General features: G+C 36.6%; 1 protein-coding gene across 1 annotated transcript; it reads right to left on the bottom strand.

Moving 5' to 3' along the window:
- Positions 1-16,994: 16,994 nt before the first annotated feature.
- Positions 16,995-18,132, bottom strand: LOC149259763 (glycine-rich RNA-binding protein GRP1A-like). The gene is made up of 2 exons (XM_089419111.1): positions 17,867-18,132; positions 16,995-17,618 (listed from the first exon to the last, which is right to left on the bottom strand). Exons 1-2 carry the CDS (start codon positions 17,978-17,980, stop codon positions 17,244-17,246), a joined length of 489 nt encoding a protein of 162 aa, XP_089275237.1. The 5' UTR covers positions 17,981-18,132; the 3' UTR covers positions 16,995-17,243.
- Positions 18,133-22,877: the final 4,745 nt, after the last annotated feature.

Here is a 22,877-nt window from a genome sequence, read left to right as displayed (position 1 = left end):
ATGTGATTTACGTCGAAGCTCTTCTTATAACTGTTATGGATCACAGAAGTCTCAATTCGAAAATTAAGCTCTCTGATCAGAAGGACAAAGTACGATGGGGATATACACCCAAAGGCATGTTCACTACCAAGGAAGCATACCAACTTCTCTATCATCCCACGCAGATAATTAAGGATCAGCTATGAGATAAGGTTTGGCAACCAATTATCTGGCCTAAAGTCTCTACTTTCCTTTGGTTTTTAAGCAAACAACGGATCCTCACTTGGGACAATCTACAAAAGCGAGGATTTATTGGGCCTTCCAGATGTCCCAATTGCAATCTTCATACAGAGACCATCTTGCATCTTTTGGATACCTGCCCATTAGCAGCACAACTCTGGGAGAGAACAGCACAGTGCAACAGGAGAACGGGCAGACATGTGGGAGATATTTTAAACACCATCAGGAACTGGCCTCGGCATCCTTTCCAAAGTCTTCTACTCAATTCCCTCTGGAACCTCTTACCGGGCTTCGTCTATTGGATCATCTGGAAGGAGAGAAATAACAGGATCTTTAAAAATCACAATTCGCCCCTTGACACCCTATGGCTTCTTCTCAAACAAAACCTTCAAGAAACTCTAGCCCTAAGACAGTGGCAAAACTCGGATTTGCCAGCTTCACCCAGGAACGCCTCATTCTGGAAAATTGGAACTTGCACCTCACTTTTTCAGCTCAAGTCAAGCCCAGCTCTTCCATCCATACTAATTCTCCCCAACTCTGGTCTCCTCCTGCGACCCACTCTTATAAACTGAACTTCGACGGTGCTGCTAAGGGCTCCTGACCCTGCTGGTTACGGTGGTATTTTTAGAAATGCTGCAGGTTCGTTTGAAAAAGACACCAACAATGCTGCCGAACTTGAAGGCTTATGGAAGGGCATCTGTATAGCAGAAATTGAAAAAAAATTCCCTCTAGAGGTAGAAGGGGATTCTCAAATCTTAATAGAGGCAGCTATTCGGATTCATTCAGGCACCTCAGCAGGAAAGATCGCTTCGAGCTGGTGGCTTCTAAGCAGATTGGAGCAAATTGAAGAATGGCTCAAGGCTCCCCGCAGCATTACCTTCAAGCACATTCGGCGATCAGCCAACAAGGTAGCGGACAGATTGGCTAATCAAGGCGTTGATCAGCAGTTCCCTTTCTTCTCTGGTCCACCGAGCAGTTCTAATGATGCGCAACTCAAACAAGACTGCACTCTTCTGGTGCAACAAGATCTATCTCTCCCGGATGCGGGTGTGTAGTACTGATTACGGTACGAAGGCGGCTTGGTGGGTTGGCGCATGGCTCATTCCCACCGCCATCTGGCCTCGCGTGCTGCCAGCCTTTATACTCTCTACAAACTCCTTCAATGTTGCGTTAATGCAGCTCGTCCCTCCATACCAGCCTTCTTGTTCTTCTGTTATGGCGCTCCTCCAATTCCTCAATGCTCCTCCCCTGCGAATGTATTGCTCCCTTGTCACTGCAGAGCCCTGCTCTCGGACCAGACCAGGTAATCGTTGTGCTCAAGATTGCGGTGTTGATTCTCAGCCAGGATTTCATGCTTTCCAAAGTCCTTCCTGCAATTTTAAGTGTCACTCGTCCTCTGTCATTCTCAGCGCTCCTCTGCATGCTGAAGCTCTGCCCCTTTCAGTCTCCCCCGGCCTGCACAGTTCTGCTGCCTATTCAACTCCTCCTGCTCTTTTCAACATGCCTAAATTGCGCCAAAGAATGGGCTGCAAGAGGGGAAGCTCCCGTGGGCAAGTTATCCGCCAGCCCTCCTCCTCTACCACGGATTCCTCGTCTTACTCCTCGGGCTTCGGCTCTGATCGCTATCCCGCTACCAGGAGCGGTCGTGGACGAGGTCGAGGGCAACATGAATTAGCGTCGAGCTCTCACAACTCTCACTCTCACACTGCTCGTTTTCAATTCCCCTGCACTCTCAGTAATCACTCTTTCATTGCTTCTGTCACCATTGAGTTGCGCGAGGGTACTGTTGGTCTGGTGGCCGCAACTCCAGGAGTGACTATGGAGACGAGGGCGGAAGATTCGCCTGGAACTTTTCAGCTTTACAGCAAGCAGAATAAGGTTCCAGGTGGTACTGCTACCCAGGAAATGCAAACTCAAGTTGGTCCGAGTGTCCCAACTGGTGGCGGTTCTTCAGGCAAAGAGGGCCATCCCTCTGAAGATGATGACCCCTTCAATTATGGGTGTCGTATCGTTGAAGAGTCGCCTTCCACCACTCATGAAGCTTAAACAGGTCTGCGTTCTTTGGTTTTTGTTTCCCTGTTGCTCAAAGTTATGGGTACAGTTGCTTTATGGATCAGATTACAGTTTTGACCTAGGCAGCGCTTCCTTGTTTATATGTATAAGCCCAGACATTCCGTTTTGGTCCTTGAATTACCTCTGGTCAGTGTACAGTTTTGACAATGTTGTGTTCTGTTTCTATGCACTACTCATGGTCCTAGTCCTAAAAGCTCTTCTAGTGAGTCAACAACGAGTCATTTTGGTCAATTTTCAGCTATATAATGTGAGTATGCCGTCTCTCTGGGCTAAACTTCTCGAGGCCGCTGCCTCTATGTAAAAATATTTTGTATCAATATAGGAGTAGACATATTCAAACAACGAAAAAAAAATAATGCTTCTTTATTTCCATTAAAGAATTCTTGGAAATTTTAACAATTTTTTTATTTCCTCTGAAAATCACTGCAATTGTTAAACAATTGGACCACTTACCATCAACCAAAGAAAATAAGTGATCCATTTCCTTCCAATTGATTCGTACATCAATGATCCCTGCATTTGTTTTATAGTTTCATATATGAAGTAAATCATCCAATTAAAATTTCTCCATATAAACTCTACATAGATTATAAAGCCAGTATGGCTTCTCATATTCATTCAAGTTTTCTCCATATAAACTCCACATAGATTATAAAACCAGTATGGCTTCTCATATTCATTCAAGTTTTCTCCGTATAAAATTATAATTACAGTATGCTTTTTTTAGAAGAAAAAAAACATATCTTCATTAGATGTGAAGATTATATTTTATATCAACCTACATTTATTGCAGGCTTTGCTCAAGTGGATTGTAAACTCCATATACATATAACCAAAAAACTTTATTACTTCACAGGCTTTGCCCAATCTGAATTGTAAACTCCATATGTATAACTAAAAAATATTTCTATTGATATATACTCTGCGAGCAAAAAACATAACAAAATAGGGATAGATGGTACCAAAATTTCTGAGTAAGAAAACAAAATGTCTCTCCATCAGATTTCAAAATAACTTTGGCCAGATGATACTATCAACCACATATTCATATGATTACAAAATGTCTCTCCATCAGATCTCAAAATAACTTGGCCACAAATGATACTATCAACCACATATTCATAAATGTCCATTGAAAGACACGCTTGGAAAGAGTGTCCGTCTCCAGGTTTTGTTCCCGGTATACATGCTAAAATGACAAATCAAATATGGAAAATTTCAGATCTCGAATTCGCTGCATCCCGTTGCATAGAGAAAAGACATCCAGAGCACACGTACCCTTTTTTATATTCGTTCAAGTGTGTAACTGGAGTTTGGACAAGAACCAGAGTGCCTTCTTATATTCATTCCAGTGCATCTGAGTTTGGTCAAAAATCAATGCATCTCCAGTGTATAAATTATAAACTAGGTGTGCTTTTATAAAATTCAATTCCTCTTAACTCAATTTTCTACATATGAATATATAGATTATAATTTAGGTGTGCCTTTATGTACGAATTTTATATAGAGTATAATTTTGGTGTGCCATTATGTATGTATTCATTTAAGTGTATCTGGAGATTTAGTTTATGGTTAGAATATTTGTTTGGGCTTGTAATAAAATTGTGTTGTAATTACACTTGTATTTTTCGTAGCGTATGTACAGTTTTGGAGTGTGCATTCAATGTATTTATTCACGTATATCTTTGGTCTGGAAAAAAATCTTTGATAAGATTCTTTAGTATAACTTTATGTAGATTATAATGACAGTGTGCCTTCATGTATTTATTCAAGTGAATCTTTGGTTTGTGAAATAGATTATAATAGTGTACCTTCATGTATTCATTCAAGTGTATCTAGAGTTTTAGTCAGTAATAAGATTCTTTGTTTAAAAGTTTTGGTCTGTGATAAGTTGTTTTAAGTGGTTTAAATTTGATTCTTATTTAAATGTTTTGGTCTGTGATAAGCTGTTAAAATTTGTTGTTTTAAGATTTTCGTGACTTTCGATTTGTGATAAGTTTCTTGTTTATGATTCATGTTTAACTACAGTTTTGGCAGGGTGATAAATAAAACCTAAGATAATATAAGTATGGCGGCGAAGGCAGCAAATCCCTGCCACCAAAGCAGCATATTTTTAGCGATAGTAAGCAGAGCTCATTAACTGAGTTGGAAAGCAGCGTATTCTTAGCGATAGTAAGTAGAGCTCATTAACCGAGTTGGAAAAGACATAGGGGTGGAGGCAAATTGCATAAAAACGCTGAGGCTATCTGACCTATGAATGATGTCAAGTGAACCTTTCCTTTAATCCCTCTTAAGAGAAATAATACAGTCAACTAACATCCAGCGGGCAAAGAAAAGTATACCTATGCTCTAACAAATGGCTTTTGAAATGTGACCAGGGGCACACCTGACCGATAAACATTTCTATCCCCGCCATAACAAACTAGTAATTAGGAATTTAAGGAGGCATCTAAGATTACCTACCATTACCCCGAAACCCGTGAGAGTTCCTACTTAATCATTCTAAATATCATTCGAGAATGGGCTAACATGCAATGAATTTTAGCGACCATTACCCCGAAACCCGTGAGAGTTCCTACTTAATCATTCTAAATATCATTCGAGAATGGGCTAACATGCAATGAATTTTAGCGACTTTCCAAGATATATGTATGTAATTGTGGTTGTGCCAGGTTAAGACGCGCATGTTTTCCACTTGTCTAAACATGCAATCATTTTTTAAACTCTCTTTGCCACTGCTGTTATCTCTGTCCCCGTCGCTGCTACTCTTACCTCCCTTCCTTGCCTCAGTGTCTTCTACGCGAATACGCTATGCTACCATCAGTGTCAAAGCTAAGCGGTCCTAGGCTCGCAGGCAGGGATGGTGGGGAAGAAAGCGCATTGCGTGATCCCTGTGGAGCAAGTAAGATCACTGAAATATTGACTTACGCGGGTCCCACTGACCAAACAAGGAGTAAGCAGCGCACATAGGAAAGTCTGTCCAAGCCGCAATATCCTTCTTGATTGATCCCTAATCTCGAATCGACGAATTCAACGCTTTCGCTTTAGCTTTAGCTCGAGGCAAACCATGAGCCGCAGATATACGCACAATCCATCATTCCATCATAGTCCCTCTTCAGCAGTTCTGCGGTTTCTGCTGCAAATATACGCTCAACATTCTCTTATTCTTTTTTCTCTGCGCTAATCTCCCGCAATAGCAAGAAAGCCATGGTGATGGTGACCAGGGTAGCAGGCAACGCCATAATCGACCCAGTCATCCAGCAGCTCACTGATCTTATTACCGAGGATATTGCCACCCTCTTTTTCCAAGATCCACAGAAAGCACCCCCAGAGATCGTGAATATTTGGTTGCAATTGCTACGAAATTCGCTTTCAGAGGCAAGGCGCCTAATTGATTGCTCGGGACGTGGCTTGCTTTTTCTAGTTTCTACCTCTAATTTGTGCTTGTGCATATGATTTTCTTCATTTTATTCACCTCCTTTAGTTCAATCACCGGGGTCTAAGAGTTTCGCTGCATTTGAATTGATCAAAAAAATTCTTTGTATGGTTAATTTTGTGAGTGCAGAGATCTCAGACTTTCTAGTACTCCTTTGATGGTATTCTATGTGATTGCGATAAGAGCTCATAGGTTGATCTTCTGGGCACTGTTGTTCATACATAATATTTTGCTTGAAGGTGTGTATGCAATTGTGTTCAACAACTTTTAGAAAGCTTCCATGTTCATCAAATCAATGTTCCCGACCAAAATTTTGTCAAGATCAAGACTTAAGGCAAGTCAGTATACCCATTCAGGCCATTATGTGAAGACATAGAAGCATGGGCAGTGTGATGATGGATCATATTTGGCAAGCAGTCAATTCAATTTGCCCTCTTACCTGATGTGCGTTGTAAAGTGTACAATATTGTAGTAATGCAAAGTGAGTGAAGTGGCACTTGGCAGTGACCAAGTGACACGGATTGGGTTCATTCAGGTTCGACAAGGATAAAGTTCAGTTTGAGTTCAAATTTTCCAATAAAATTCGAATAAAGTTTACCATTAAGTTCAACAGAATATGTTTTTTAAATATAAATATTTTATTAGTAACATTCAAATATATTTAAGAGTGTTCTTCTGAGTCTGTGTTGTTTCATTCTCAGCGGGTCGATGTGCGTGCAAGAGACACGTGGCTAGGAACGCTGTTGTCCATCCCCTGATACAGAGAGGGAGGTTGCCATCACTGGCAGAGAAAAATAATAACAACATGCAGCATTATGCTCAAAGAATTAAAGAAACTGCAACGCATGAAAAGATGGAGCAAGATGGAGCTTTCTGCTACAGCAAATAGTGTTGTAACAAGATGTGCAGAGTAAGAGCAATTTAATTTATCATCGCTGCATGTTTTTTTAAGCTGATTTGCACGCCTTAGGCCAATAGTTTCTGAAAATTGAATTCTATGTAGCATTTTTTAGGTTTATATCAAATTAATCAATTACTTGAGCCTGTTGTATGGGAATGAATATTCAGAATCCATTAATTCTTGATATTGATCTCTGTGACAGGGATCTTTGCAGAACAGTAGAAGAATTGCCGCAACAATTTGTTGTTTCAAAATGCTTTCGTCTCCTGAATCTCATCACTTGAAAAATAGCAGAACACTAAATTTAAATTACAGTTTTCTATTTTCTTAGATAAGAAAAACCGCTTTTATTTTATGAACCTAGCAGAATACTGAATTTAAATTACAATTTTTTATTTAAAACTGCTTTTATTTTATGAACCTAGAATTTTAGGTAAAACCGCTTTTATTTTATGAACCTAAAAAACTAGTGATTAATATGAACCTAGAAAACGACTGGTTGTTCCTGTCCAACTCACTGTCTTCTTGTGGGCTCAACCTTGTCCTCCAATCAGGGTATGTGATGAAGTTCGTTGAGGATGGAAGCAAAGAAATTCGTTGTCAGAAGACGCTAAGGAAGGAGTGATGGCGTGCAGAGGGTCGAAGAGAAAGCCAATAAAAAACCCAGGGGAATCATTCAGAAGAGAAATAGCAAAAAGGTCAAAGTGCCTACAAAGGTAAGATTAATAAAGCAAGTGTGATTCCAGTGAACGTTGTCTGGAAGGCGGTGGAAAAGCTAGCTCTCTGAGAAGTTGGTGAACGTGGCAATTTGGGGCATTAATTCCAAAGATAAGTATTAATGCACGGAGCGATTGGAGTTGGTAACAGTTCAGTGAAGGCAAATAGACAGCAGCGGTGCCCAAAGCAAAGGTGAAAGTGTGAATTTCAATTACAAATTTTTATTTTCTTATTTAAAACTGCTTTTATCTTTATGAACCTAGAAAACAAGTAATTAGTAGAGGTTTATTTTATAAACTTGGAAAACCAGAAATTAACAGTGGTTGGGCATAGGCGCATACAACCAAAAAAGAAAAGGAAAAATATTTTCTTGCATATGAACCTGAATTCTTGATTTGTTCCACTAGTGATTTATCTCAAATAGTCTCTTACTCTTTCAAATTTTGTACTCTTTCACATTCTGAGAGTAATTTCACAGGAATCTTGCTACTATATTGTGCATAAAGCAAATAATTGTGAAACTGTGAAACAAGCAAAAGAAAAATTGTGAACGGATAATTCTGAAATAGTCAAAGCAGTGAGGCAAGAATTATGAAACAGTAGGTGGATGAAGAATTGTGAAGCAGTCGGGGAAGAATTCTGAAATAGACTTGTGAAGCAGACCAAGCAACCAGGCAAGAATTCTGAAGCAGACTTGTGAAGCAGTCCAAGCAGCCAAGCAAGAATTCCGAAACAGGGTTGTGAAGCAGTCCAACCAGCTAGGCAAGAATTCCGAAACAGTTGAAGCGTGGAGGAAGAATTGTGAAGTAGTTCGGGAAGAATTCTGAAACAGACTTGTGAAGAATTGTGAAGAATTGTGAGGCAGTGCAGAAATATAATTGTAATTGTGAAAGCAAGTTTGATAATAAAAACCCTGCTAAAGACCTACCTCTGCATGCGTTGGCTTCACTAGCCACTTACATCCTCCTATCACTCGCCACTTGTTTATTCATGCAAATTGTATGTGAATATGTTTATTCATGCAAATTGTATGCGAGTATTTTAATGGTTTACTCACAGAATGAGATATATATCTCTAATTCATCATATATATCTAACATAACATTAAATTCATGAAAACTAACATCAACTAATGTTAGCATTAATTTACCAGGGTTTACTTTAGCATCAAAATGCAAGCAAATTTATAAATATAGTATATGGTGAGGCTAAATAAGAGGATAGATGAATATATTCCTGAAAAGTTTGATTATACCAGATTAACCTGCCTAATAAACAGCTCAATTAATGCCAACCACCTCGTTTTCGATTACTATAGTCCCTGCCACATGGCAGGGACTAATAAGATGGAAATTTAAAATTATTTTCATTTCTTAAAATAATTAGGTTTTTTTAAGGTACGTAATAAGATTAAAGTCAAATACCTAATCAATTTTAAATTATAAATATTTTTCATTTTATTAACATATTTATTCTTAAAATTGTTGGAGTTGTTTTTAGTTCAATTTTTGAATTTTAGGTTTTTTTTTATGGTATGTGATAAATTTAAAGTCAAAATTAAGTTGAAATCTTCATTTGTATTATTTAAATTGATTTTTCGACTTTATATATAGATTCAGCGCCATGAAAACCCTCAAAGTACTTCAATAAGGATTACTTATCACATATGTGATTTCAAACTATTCCTGCCAGATTTAAATTAGACCAGAAAAACTCACCAAAAAAGCTTTGATTTTTCTACGACATTAAACCAAATATTCAGCACCCTAAAATTTAAATTAGACCAGAAAAACTCACCAAAAAAGCTTTGATTTTTCTACGACATTAAACCAAATATTCAGCACCCTAAAAAACCCCTAGGACACTTCAATTGTGCGAAAGCTTAAAACCAAATATTCAACACCCAGAAAAACCGCTAAAGCACTTCCATTGTGAAAAAGCTTTAATTTTTTTAGATCAACCACATTAAACTGAATATTTAGCACCATAAAAAACTTCAATCTTACATTTAGACCAGAAAAACTTCGATTTTTCTTTGATCGACCATATTAACCGAATTTGCCATAATAAATAAATAATTTATTTATTTGTTTTTCATTTATTGTTACAACCCGAGTTCTGGTATGTGAAAAATTAGTTTTGGTATGGGGTAAGATGAGTGAGGTATCTATGAAATTTACAACTAAATTTTAGATCTCTTAAAAAAAAATAGATATTTAAAATTATTTAATTTTCATAAAACATTATGAAAACAAAATAATCGTTCAAATTAAACATAATCCTTCCCAATATATCTACACCAATAACCCAGATAACTAATTATCAACACCCATTACGCTGCACAGGAAATCACTTCTAAAATAATTAGGTTTTTTCAAGGTACGTGATAAGATTAAAATAATTAGGTTTTTTTAAGGTACGTGATAAGATTAAAGTCAAATATAAATATTTTTCATTTATTAACATATTTGTTCGTAAAATTGTTGGAGTTGTTTTTAGTTCAATCTTTGAATTATAGGTTTTTTTTTATGGTATGTCATAAATTTAAAGTCAAAATTAAGTTGAAATTTTTATTTGTGTTATTTAAATTGATTTATATAGATTCAGTACTATGAAAAACCTCAAAGTACTTCAATAAGGGTTATTTATCATATATGTGATTTCAATAAATTCTTGCTAGATTTAAATTAAATCAGAAAAACTCAAAGCAAAAAAACTTTGATTTTTTGATCACATTAAACCAAATATTCAGCACCCTGAAAAACCCAAAGACACCAAAAAAACTTTGATTTTTTTTTCTACATGTGCCATAATAAACAAATTAAATAAATAATTTATTTATTTGTGTTTTTCAGTTATTGTTACAACCCGAGTTCTTTGTTGAAGATATAACCTGAGTTCTGGTATGTGAAAAATGAGTTTTGGTATGGGATAAGATGAGTTAGGTATGTATGAATTTACAACTAAATTTTAGATCTCTAAAAAAAATAGATATTTAAAATTATTTAATTTTCATAAAACATTATGAAAACGAAATAATCGTTCAAATTAAATATAATCCTTCCCAATATATCTACACCAATAACCCAGATAACTAATTATCAACCCCCATTACGCTGCACAGAAAATCACTTCTAAAATAATTAGGTTTTTTCAAGGTACGTGATAAGATTAAAATAATTAGGTTTTTTTAAGGTACGTGATAAGATTAAAGTCAAATATAAATATTTTTCATTTATTAACATATTTGTTTTTAAAAATTTTGGAGTTGTTTTTAGTTCAATTTTTGAATTTTAGGTTTTTTTTGTGATATGTCATAAATTTAAAGTCAAAATTAAGTTGAAATTTTTATTTGTGTTATTTAAATTGATGTTATAGATTCAGTACATGAAAACCCCCAAAGTATTTCAATAAGGGTTACTTATCACATATGTGATTTCAATAAATTCCTGCTAAATTTAAATTAAACCAGAAAAACTCGAACCAAAAAAGCTTTGATTTTTCGACCACAATAAACCAAATATTTATCACCCTGAAAAACCCCAAAGCACCAGAAAAACTTTGATTTTTTTTCTATCATATTAACAAAATATGCCATAATAAATAAATTAAATATGCCATAATAAATAAATAATTTATTTATTTGTGTTCTTCATTTATTGTTATAACCCGAGTTCTTTGTTGAAGATATAACCCCCGAGTTCTTTGTTGAAGATATAACCCGAGTTCTGGTATGTGAAAAATGAGTTTTGGTATGGGATAAAGATGAGTAAGGTATGTATGAAATTTACAACTAAATTTTAGATCTCTAAAAAAAAATAGATATTTAATTATTTGATTTTCATAAAAACTTATGAAAACGAAATAATCGTTCAAATTAAATATAATCCTTCCCAATATATCTACAACAATAACCCAGATAACTAATTATCAACACCCACTACGCTGCACAGAAAATCGCTTCTGCGGATGTATGACCCCGTTATAATCCACAGATGAATCCCATCGCCCGCAGATTCATAACCCCAATAATTCGACTGCTCCCTTCTACACAAGACACTTCCACCCTCCCCATATTCGACCGGTACCACCTAACACTACACTTTCAAGCCTCCGAAACCTCTCAACAAATATCACTCACACGCCCCACAACCTCAACCCGACCCACCCTACATAAAACACTTACAGCCTCTAAAACCTATCAACTAACAAACAACTCTCCCAGCAAACACCCGCACAATAACAACAACCCGATATCAACGCTTCAAGTGCATCTGTGATAGTGATTATTTGTTTAAAAGACGAGTTAAATAAGTTATTTAAAACTTCATAATAAATGTGACGTGCAAATTCTGATCTGTGATTAAGTTTCTTGTTTAAAATTACACAACTATAGTTTCGGTAGTTGATAAACAGAAGCCAAGATATGCGAGATAAGATTAGTTAAATAGCTAGTTAATACGAATTGTTATATATGTAATAAATTCCTTTGTTTACAGTAGGGTTTACTATATTTGTTACATTATAACTATGATGTGCAAATTCTGCTCTGTGATAAAGATTCCTTGTTAACTAGAGTTGTTACATAATAATGGTCTCTGATAAGTTTCTTTGTTTGAGATTGCACAACTAAATAGTTACATCTGTAATAAGTTCCTTTGTTTATGATAGTGATAACTAGAGTTCTTCTGTGACAAGTGTCTTCGTTTACGATTGTGCCGTTTGCTTTGACAGTAGCGTTACGATTGTGCCGTTTGCTTTGACAGTAGCGTTTGCATAGGTGACAAACAGAAACCACCTAGTTTGGTTATATTTTACAAAGATATGTGAGATATCCATCTTCTAGATATATTATGAAATTTAAAGTTAAAATTATTTCACTAAGATTTAAGATAGTCCACCTACCGAGGCCACTGATATGGGATAAGGTGTGCGAGATATCTACGAAATTTATACCTATATCTGAAATAATATAAATTTAAAAGACTCTACCGAGGCCACTTGGCATGCAATAGGTTAATGTATGAGATACCTACGAAAACCGTAAAAATCTATGTAATCAAATATTAAAATTTAAAATTCTGTTTTTAAATATTTTGCCAAAAAACAACTAAAAATCGGGATTTTTTTTCCAAAATCCAAGAAAAATTGAGACTACTCAAAGTATAAAAATATTTTACCAATTTTCGAAAAATCTCAGTAAGCTAAGCGAAACATTATGAAAAACAACCTCGGTAACCTAGGCAAAAAATCTAGTTTATAATTATATTAAATCCAGGAGGTTGTGACGAAAATCTCAGTATTTTAGGTTGCCAAATTTACAAAAAATTCGAAAAATCTCAGTAAGCTAATCAAAACATTATGAAAAATCTCAGAAAGCTAGGCGAAGATTATAGATTTTCGTCATATTAAATCCAGGAGGATGTGATGAATATCCGCTTATAACAGGATATTGTGATATTGCTAGATTTACAAAAAAAACCGAAAAAATTCGGTAAGCTAAGCCAAACATTATGAAAAATCTCAGGAAGCTACCCGAAAATTCTAGTTTTTCATGATATTTAATCTAGGAGGTTGTGATGAATATATGATTGTGTCAGGAGATTGTGATGAATATATGATTGTGTCAGGAGATTGTGATGAATATCGCATTGTGATGAATATCTAATGCGAAACATTATGAAAAATCTCAGTAAGCTAGGCGAAAATTCTAGTTTTCCATGATACTAAATTAAATCCAGGAAGTTGTCATGAATATCTGATTGTGACAAGATATTGTTATGAATATCGCATTGTGATGAATATCTAATGCGAAACATTATGAAAAATCTCAGTAAGCTAGACGAAAAAATTTCAGATATTAAATCCAGGAAGTTGTCATGAATATCTGATTGTGACAGGAGATTGTGACGAATATCGCATTGTGATGAATATCTAAGGCGAAACATTATGAAAAATCTCAGTAAGCAATGCGAAAATTCTAGTTTTTCATGATATTAAATCCAGGAGGTTGTCATGAATATCTGCTTTTCTCATGAACATCACACAGGTTGCTAAATCCATTTCCTTTATCTGAGGATTTTTTATAATAATAATCCATCTTATTTTGAATAATAAGAAATCCAGTTCCTTCCTCGATCCAAAAAAAACAGAAAACCAAAAAAAAAAAAATCAAACTCCTATAATCAGAAATTCCTTGTTATTTAATTACGATTATACAAGAAAATGAAAATGTGTGACCACAAGTTCTTTTTAATAGCCAGTATCCAGCGAAAAAAAAAAACAAAAACATACAAATTTGTCGCGACCATTTAACTGCTCCCCATATCCCACAGATATGTAGTCTCACCTCTCAAAACAGGTGAACAAACCAAACATCACTCCCCATCTTATTTTGAATAATAAAAAATCCAGTTCCTTCCTCAATCCAAAAAAACACCCTATAATCATTCCTTAATTGTTATTTAATTACGATTATACAAGAAAATGAAAATGTGTAACCACGAGTTTTTTTTAATTGCCAGTATCCAGCGAAAAAAAACACAAAACAAAACAAAACAAACATACAAATTTAACGCTCCAGTAAACAAGATCATTTAACAGCTCCCCATATCACACAGATATGTACACTACCCTTTCCCGTCTCACCTCTCAAAAACAGGTGTGAACAAACCAAACATCACTCCCCATGCCCAGAAACAAACTTTTAACACCTCTTAACATATTAAAAAACCAACCAACTGCCACAACCTACTAAATGTAACAATCCTTTACAACCTCTCAACAAACAAACAAACCAACCACCGACTGCTACAACCTGCATGAAACAAACCTCTCACCAAACAAACCAACCAACTATCCCTGTCAGGGGCTTAAGAGCCTAGAAACAAATCTCCGCATCAAATCCCCACACCAACCTGATCTCAAGCTATAGACATTAGTACTAGACTGCTCTGTTCAATTCCTTTAAAACCACTACCGATCTCAAGCTGTGTCCACATTAGTACTAATAGACTGCTCTGTTCAATTCCTTCGACACCCCTATTCTATGTTAAAGACGAGGTTACTACCATTAAACAAAGGTGAGGAAACAGTCATTAGTTACGTATGTGTTAACAAGACATGTGCCTAACTGACTGGATTTTAATTACATTGCCTCATCTTATGCCATATAGATGATTCCACGATAATAGATGAGCCCTATATGCTCATCCGCTAAGTATGTGTTAACAAGACAGCTACCAAACAGACTTGATACGGTTTGTTACGTATCTGTCCTAGGTCCATTGTCTCAGCCATACAGCTGCTTACTGTGACTTTATACGGTTTGTTACGTATCTGTCCTAGGCCCATTGTCTCAGCTTACGGTTTGTTACGTATCTGTCCTAGGTCCATTGTCTCAGCCATACAGCTGCTTACTGTGACTTTATACGGTTTGTTACGTATCTGTCCTAGGCCCATTGTCTCAGCTTATACAATACAGCTGCTTACTGTGACAAGAGATGATCCTACTAGGAGGTCCATTGTCTCAGCTTATACCATACAACTGCTTACTGTGACTTGATACGGTTTGCTACGTATCTGTCCTAGGTGATACAATGCATGCAAGCCTTTTAATTACATTTTTGAAACACGCGCCTTGATTTAAATAACCCTCAAAAGTCCGGCACATTTAAACCTAGTCTCAACCATCACAGAACCACTAATATAGGCTCAAATTCCCAGGAATGAATGATATCAACTATCTATTAAAGTTTGTAAACAAACCTAGTTTTAACTATTCTGAACCATCACAAACCTACTGATCTAGGCTAAAAATAACTAGGAACGAGTGATCATAATTTTTGAGGTTTGCAAACACAACCTAGGTGTATAGCTTTCACGATTGGGAATATAACAGAATAAAAAAATCCACCGAAACCCCTACCAAACAACACCCTACCAAACAACACTCCCAAAACACAAAAACCTTGCACTTCTAAACCTAATATCAACCATCACAAAACCACTGACCTAGCCTAAAATTACAATACAAAACAGCACCGATCTATCTGCCGTTTGGGAACTAATTGGCCTATGCTTGTACGAGAGTATTATAATTTTTGAGGTTTGCAAACACAACCTAGGTGTATAGCTTTCACGATAGGGAATATAACAGAATAAAAAAATCCACCGAAACCCCTACCAAACAACACTCCAAAAACACACAAACCTTGCACTTATAAACCTAATATCAACCACCACAAAACCACTGACCTAGCCTAAAATTACAATACAAAAAACAGCACCGATCTATCTGCCGTTTGGGAACTAATTGGCCTATGCTTGTACGAGAGTATTGACGTGCATTGACATGCCGATAAACAGAGTGCTTTTTGTGAACGCATTTAGTGCTCAGAAAACAACAGAACCAGCCCAATGTTACAGAAGTATAGATTTCGAAACAGAATATGCAGAAATCCATTACACAAAATTTACAACAGGTATAGCAGTCACAGAACAACCTCTATGATAGAGGGAACTTACATAAAAACCCCAACCCCCTTACGCAGGGGACCATTACAGACTACTTCAACAAAAAGTGTCTATGTGACACCAGAAACCAAAACTATTTCGTGAAAACGGGTCACTTTTAAAAACAAAGGAAGAAACAACAACGTTAAGATAGTAAAACTATAGTGCATATTCAGATTGCAATTACAGATGTAATAGAACCATATTTTCCGCTTCGATGCAGCTCATCGAGAGAAACAGAGATCCGGATCTAAAACCAGACAGTTTAGAGCAGATCAAACACCAAGCCCAGGGACAGTTACCAGCATATAAGCTCTACAATCAACAGGAATATTACATGGTTATTACATGGTCTTTGAAGTAATCAAAAGGAGTAAATAAACAAAAAAAAATCCACCCCCCCCCAACCAAATAACAGTCCCAACCCTTACAAACCTTGCACTTTCAAACCTAGTCTCAACCATAACAAAACCACTGATATAGCCTAAAATTCCTAACTTGTAACATTTAAACCTATTCTACCATCATCACAAAACGACTTATCTTACCCAAAATTCCAACACATAATAGAACCGATCTATCTACCGTTTGGCAGCTAACTGGCCTATTGCTTGAAAGAGAGCATTGACATGCCGATTCACATAGCGCTGTGTGAAGGCACTTAATAGTGCTCAGCAAATAGCATAACCAGCCCAATGTTACAGAAGTATCGATATTGAAACAGTATGCACAAACCCATCCGATCTATCTACCGTTTGGCAACTAACTGGCCTATAGTTTGTACGAGAGCACTGGAATCCCGATTCACATAGTGATTTGTGTGAAGGCACTTACTAGTGCTCAGCAAATAGCAGAACCAACCCAATGTTACATAAGTATCTATATTGAAACAGTGTGCAGAAACCCATTACACAAAATTTACAACAAGAATGGGAGTTACAGAACAAACACTACGCTACAGAGACCTACCATCAAAACACCCCACCCAGAGGAGCATTACAGAATACATGAAGCAAAAATAACGCGTCTATATGTGACATCAGAAACAAATTATTTCGTGAAACTGCATATTCAGGTCATTTTGAAAAACACTACAAATTCGCAACCTTCGAAGAAGAAACCATAACCACGAGATAGTAAAACCGTATAGTGCATATTCAGATTGCAATTACAGACGTATTAGAACCAGATTTTCCGCTTCGATACAGCTCATCGAGAGCAACAGAGATCCAGATCAAAAACCAGACACAGTTTACAGAACATCGAAATACCAAGCCCAGGGACAGTTACCAGCATATAGCTCTACCTCCAACAGGATTATTACAGAACCAAAACATAAGACCACTTGCAGACAAAAAAAACCCTAGCGTGGCATCATATTGCCTATCTCCTCCAGCTACCACCATCGGAACCACCACCACCATAGCGAGAACCGCCACCACCACCATAGCCGCCACCGCCGCCACCATAACCACCACCACCACCACCACTGTAGCCGCCACTACCGCCATAACCACGTTCGCCACGATCACGGCTTCCACCGTAACCCCCACCACCACCGCCCCCACGGTAGCCACGAGAGCCACCGCCTCCACCACCACCCCCGTTTCCTCTGGACTGGGCTGGATTAACGGTGATGCTCCTCCCGTCAAGCATCTTGCCATTCATTGCGTCGATGGCGTCCCTCATCGATTGCTCATCGTTGAAGGTCACGAAGCCGAATCCACGGGATCTACCGGTTTCCCGATCACTTATAATCTGCAGAAAACAAATCCAGAGACAAACCCTCAGAAAAGAACTTTATTCGTCAAACCCAAAACCCCGAAGCAAACCCTAGTTTTGAGAAACCCTCAGAAAATGATTAAATCTGTGAAAATTCAAAACCCCAAAAGCAAACCCTAATAAAACCTATCAAATCAAAACCCCAAAAATAATAAACCCTAATTATGACAAAATGGACATGACCATGAGAATTCGAGAGATTAATACACAAATAATGGCTTTACCTTGGATTCCACGACTTCGCCATAGGGGCTGAAAGCCTCCTGCAGGCTTCTGTCGTCAGTAGACCATGCAAGACCTCCAACGAAGCATCGGAACTCAACATCTGCTGAAGCCATCTTCTCAGACTGAAGTTTAAGAAAACTTGACAGAACAAGAGAGAGCAAGAAACCACTAACACAGGACCAGATCCAGGACCAGAACCGAAAACGAACAGAACCAATACGAACCAGGGACAGACCGCCCCATAAACGAGTGAGATTGGAGAGACCCCCATCTCTGTCTTTATAGCGTTTGCAGACCCTAACTGAAACCCTAACCCCTCGTCTGCCCACTGTATCTCTCCCCGATTAACCCCGGTTAAAAGAAACTCCCGGCGATCTAACAGTCAGTCCACTCGGGGACAGGGCTCGAGCCCACGCGGCGGCCCGTATTAGGTGAATTGGCATATTCGTGTACGATTTTACTTGATTCTTAACAGTGGGACGTTATCTGCAAGCATCCGATGGCGATGATCGGTTAGCACGTCGTCTTCACCTTTGAGCAGTGGACCCCGCACCCACGTGACCGTTCGCCTTCGCGTCAGAGGGAAGCATATTCGTTTTTTCTTTCTATTTTTTTTATTTTCGGGAGTCGGCGTATGATACCGGTTGAGGTTGAGGAAAATATCTAGCATTGATAAAAAAATATCTAGCATCCGCTCTTGCTGACCGACCGGGAAAGTCACTAAGGAGCCCAACATTGTCTCGGTGGAGCCCATTAATAATGGTCTCGAAAACTTTTGGTCATGGAACACACTCGAATTCACGAGAAGCGCAGAAAATCTTATCCATTTACATTGCTCATCACCCCCCTTTTTCTTATCAAATGGATGAGGGGGGATGTGACCCATTTATCTATTAGTATTAATAGTTGTGAGACAAGGTGGATGTAATCATGAGAAAAGTAGGAGGGTGCTATGTTTTTTGGTTTTTTGGACGTGAGGTTGAGTTTAGGTTTGGGTTAATATTAATTTTGGATGGAAGAATGATTTGTCTAAGTAGATGTTGTTACAAAGATTGAATGTGTGATGGTTGATCGAGCTTGCATGTTTTGTGAGAAAAAGTTTACCCATCACAACCTAGCACTCATCCATAACCTTTGTCATTAGATTTGAACCAATGACTTCATGGGAACTAAACCCCACACAAACCAACTAATCTACACCTTAAGGGTAAAAAAAAGAAATATCATTCAACACACTCTTGACATGCAAAATTGTTAATGGCAAGTGTATAACAAATGATTACAAGTTGTGTGTTGTCACATGTATTAATTTTAAATTTAGATTTATATTATAGTCATGATTCATGTGGAATATTAATGATATGACATGTGGTGGACATGAGATGATGGTGAGTAGGTAACCTTTTTAAAAGTTGCTTTAAAATGACAATTGTGTCAAATGATACTTATCCCCACTCATAACAATGACGTATAAATAGTTGTATTGTGTGTATCAAAATGAGGAAATGAAATAATACAGTGATGTTTAATTGCAGTTATGTTATGCCTTGTTGATCCAAGTAGATATTGGTAGTCATTTGCTTATTCCACTTGGAGCCAGAACATTGTTTCCTTGCAGTTTCCTTAACTTTAGCACAAATTTCTATTTTTGGCAATTTTTCAAGTCCTAAACTTTTGAAGCCATTTTGAGGTCCTAAAAGATATTTTCTAGGAAAACAAAGAGTCCAGAAAAGTGTCATAATATGATTTACAAGTTATTTTTTTGTCTCCTCACAGAGAACTTTTAGACGAGGTATTAGATAGCCAAACGAAGTTCATATGCCAAAGTTACGACCCCGGGAAATTGGTCATCCAACTTACCCCAACGGGGCCCAAAACCATTAGCGCTTCATCTCTTAGGGTTAGGGTTTCACACTTCTTCTTTATGATAAAAAGGCCTCTAAACCTCATTATAACACAGTTCATAAAGCATGGAGTTGTCACATCTCTTCTTAGAGATAAGCTACCATCACTCGAGCTTATTTGTTACATTCTGTATGTAAACAATTTTAAGTACTTGTTATTAATTAATTGAAGTTCTATTCTTTCATTGTATCTATGTGTTTTGTTTAAATTTGTATTTCGTTTCGTTCCTTCATAAATCTAGATCACTTGTGGAGCAATGAAGCTTTCCAATCTTTGTGGTGTCTTGAAGTTTAGTGGAGTAATATTGGGTTGTAGTTTGGATTTGGGTTTGGTTTAAGAAAATATGTTGTTTGGAGTAGTTAAAGTATCTAAGAATGGTTATTCAATGATGCAATTATGGTAAGTATAATGATGTGTTTCTCAAGCTTAACTTATGTGGTTTGATTAATTTGGTCAATATATGAGACCCTAACCCTAGTTTATATGTCTTGGTTGTGTAAGCCCAAGGCTACATTTTATGTGTGAAAGTAAATATGGGGCTCACTAGAGGAATTGCTCTTCCTATGCTTGGAGTCAAGCATGTTGTTAATGGACACATCATCCATGATTCTTTTTTGATAATTCTAAAGGACTAAACATTCTGAGAGATCACCATGGAATGTCTAGACACTTTATTTATCGCTCCATGGTGTAACATTCAATGAGCCAAAACTTAATGCTACAAAAGAAACCAACAACTTATCCTTGACTAATTGGGCTCTTAAAAGTAGGCTTAGATCTAACTTGTGAATTTTTCCATGTTCCTCGACATATTTTTTGCCTTCCAAGGTTCTCCTTGAGGATGGTGACAACTCAGTGTTGTCTTTGATTACATCATTGAGGACCCACAAAAAGGATGTACAATAGGTTATGTGTCCCTTAGATCAAGTGGTCCCAAGACAATAGATCCCTTCTTAGCTGCTCACACCACCCACACAACCAACTTCGTCACATCACACATGAAACCACTATCTCAAAGCTAAAAGGGAAGTGGTTTTAAAAGAGGAAAGAGATAGAACAATAAGAAACCATTTTCAGTTAATTTTCACACATGGCTCTTATTTTTTTGCATTAAGAGGGATTGACCCCCCTAATGACATGATTAAGCCCCTGAAATGCAGAGATCAGTTAGCACCAACAACAAGTCATCCAATTCTATAAAAAGAGAGCTCATTTGTTGTAACAATGAAGGGGAATTTGTGTGTCAATGGGCTACTAGATTTCATAGAGAGCATAATCCTTTTTTTGTAATTATTGGGAGGTGGTAGTGCAATGAGTGGAGAAGAAAAAACATTAAGTTAACCACTAAACCTTTAGCTACAATGATGAAATTTCATATTTGCACGAAGGTTCTTGCATTGTATTTGTGTCTCATTAGTGTTGTGGTGGCATGAAATTAGGGAACTTTTTAGTCACTTTGTGTCATATTTACATCTTATTGGCACCTTTTTACCTTTCTTCCAAGTCATGTTAACATCACATAGGCCTCATTGTGTCATATATATGTAAGTCAGTTTTTAGAGTAAATCTAAATTTATGTTTTTGAGTTAAAGCTTAAAATAGAAAAGATTATTAATTTTACTATATAAAAATAATGATAATAATAACAAAGATTGCTTAATTAGTTGGTCATGGAGATTTAAAAAAAAAATGTCACTTAATTAGTTTGTAATAAGAAAATTAATGATAACTTATTTATGCTCGTAAGTTACTAATGGAGTTAGAAAAAAAAAGATCATTTTTTTATTAGTTGACAATTTGTAGTTGATTGTATTGGGAGCAGTGAGGTGCTTTATAGTTCGGTATGGGGTGATGTTGTTTCATAACCAACAAAAACCATATATGTACATTAATATATGATAATAACAAATTAAATAGTTAGGTATTACATATGACAATATTAAAAAACAAAAAAACAAACCAGTATAGATTCATCTTAAACCCTAACCTTTAAAGCACCAAGCAGAATCAAAATTCTTAAAGTGTAATTTTTTAATCATTTAATATGAAGGAATTAATACATGCCATGGAATTAAACCAGTGTAGATCCATCTTAACGATGGATCTAGCAAGCGTTGAGAGGGATCAAATCTCTTGAGGTGTAAACCTCTTTTAGAGTTCAAAACTTGAAAAAAGGTTTGCACCTTGAGATATTTTGACCCTTTTGAGCACTTCATAGATGTTGGGTGTGTGTTATATTCTTTCCACGACTAGTCACACACGCGGGGGGGTGTTAGTTCCCCTTGTTTATTGTGACAGGTGAAGTAGGGAGGTTTCAGGGGGCGATAGCCCCCCCTGCACGGGGTCTGAGGCAGCACCCCGGGAATTATTGTTTTGGACCCTATATTAGGTGAGTGAACCTACCTATGGTTTTGTGCATGGGTTTTGCACATGGTTTTTGGCATGATGGTTTTCTGCCCATGGTATTTTGTAGATCTGGTCAAGGGAATTACGTTTATGTTCTAATCGAGAGTTAATGGATTGGGGTTTATGAATGCTTCAATATGTATATATATGTATTGTAACATTGAAATGAACATAATGAAAAATCAATCTAGTAGTCCCGATTTTGGGATCCAGGGGAAAATATTTGTTTATATATGTTTTATGTTTTATGTTTTATGTTCTCGTCATTGTTTATTTTCTATTTTTAGAATTCGTACGCAGGTAGTTATGTACAGGGTTAAAACCTACAATAGATTTATGGTTAAGGTGGATTTATATCGGTTCTACACACACACACACACCATGTGTGATTTTTCATTCTTTAAATTGCATTTTTAAATGCATAAATGGATTAACACCTTGAAAATACATTTGAGCTACACAACTTAAACTTGGAATTGTTGGATTCGACACAAAATTGGGGAACATGGAGTTGTTGGGTTTAAGACAAAATTGATGAAAAAAGATATCTAAAAAGGGGCCAAAATGTAAAAATATTTACATAATTGACATTGAAACATTTTATGTATAAACCACATTGCCAACATTAAAATATTAGTATTATTATTATTTAATACATGTAAATATTACTTAACCTTGCATATTGAAATATTCTATTTA

Source organism: Pinus tabuliformis, chromosome 6 (assembly GCF_031772625.1).
Source record: "Pinus tabuliformis cultivar Carrire ecotype Pingquan chromosome 6, CPIR1, whole genome shotgun sequence".
NCBI classification, from domain to species: Eukaryota; Viridiplantae; Streptophyta; class Pinopsida; order Pinales; family Pinaceae; genus Pinus; species Pinus tabuliformis.
The sequence above is the reverse complement of the archived record's forward strand: the minus strand, read 5'-3'. Positions and strand labels throughout refer to the sequence as shown.

Excerpts from the sequence above, each read along its gene's own strand:
- LOC149259763 (XM_089419111.1), bottom strand. The coding sequence starts at position 17,980 with ATGGCTTCAGCAGATGTTGAGTTCCGATGCTTCGTTGGAGGTCTTGCA. Across the intron at positions 17,619-17,866 it reads GCGAAGTCGTGGAATCCAAG|ATTATAAGTGATCGGGAAAC; the intron begins GTAAAGCCATTA and ends TGTTTTCTGCAG.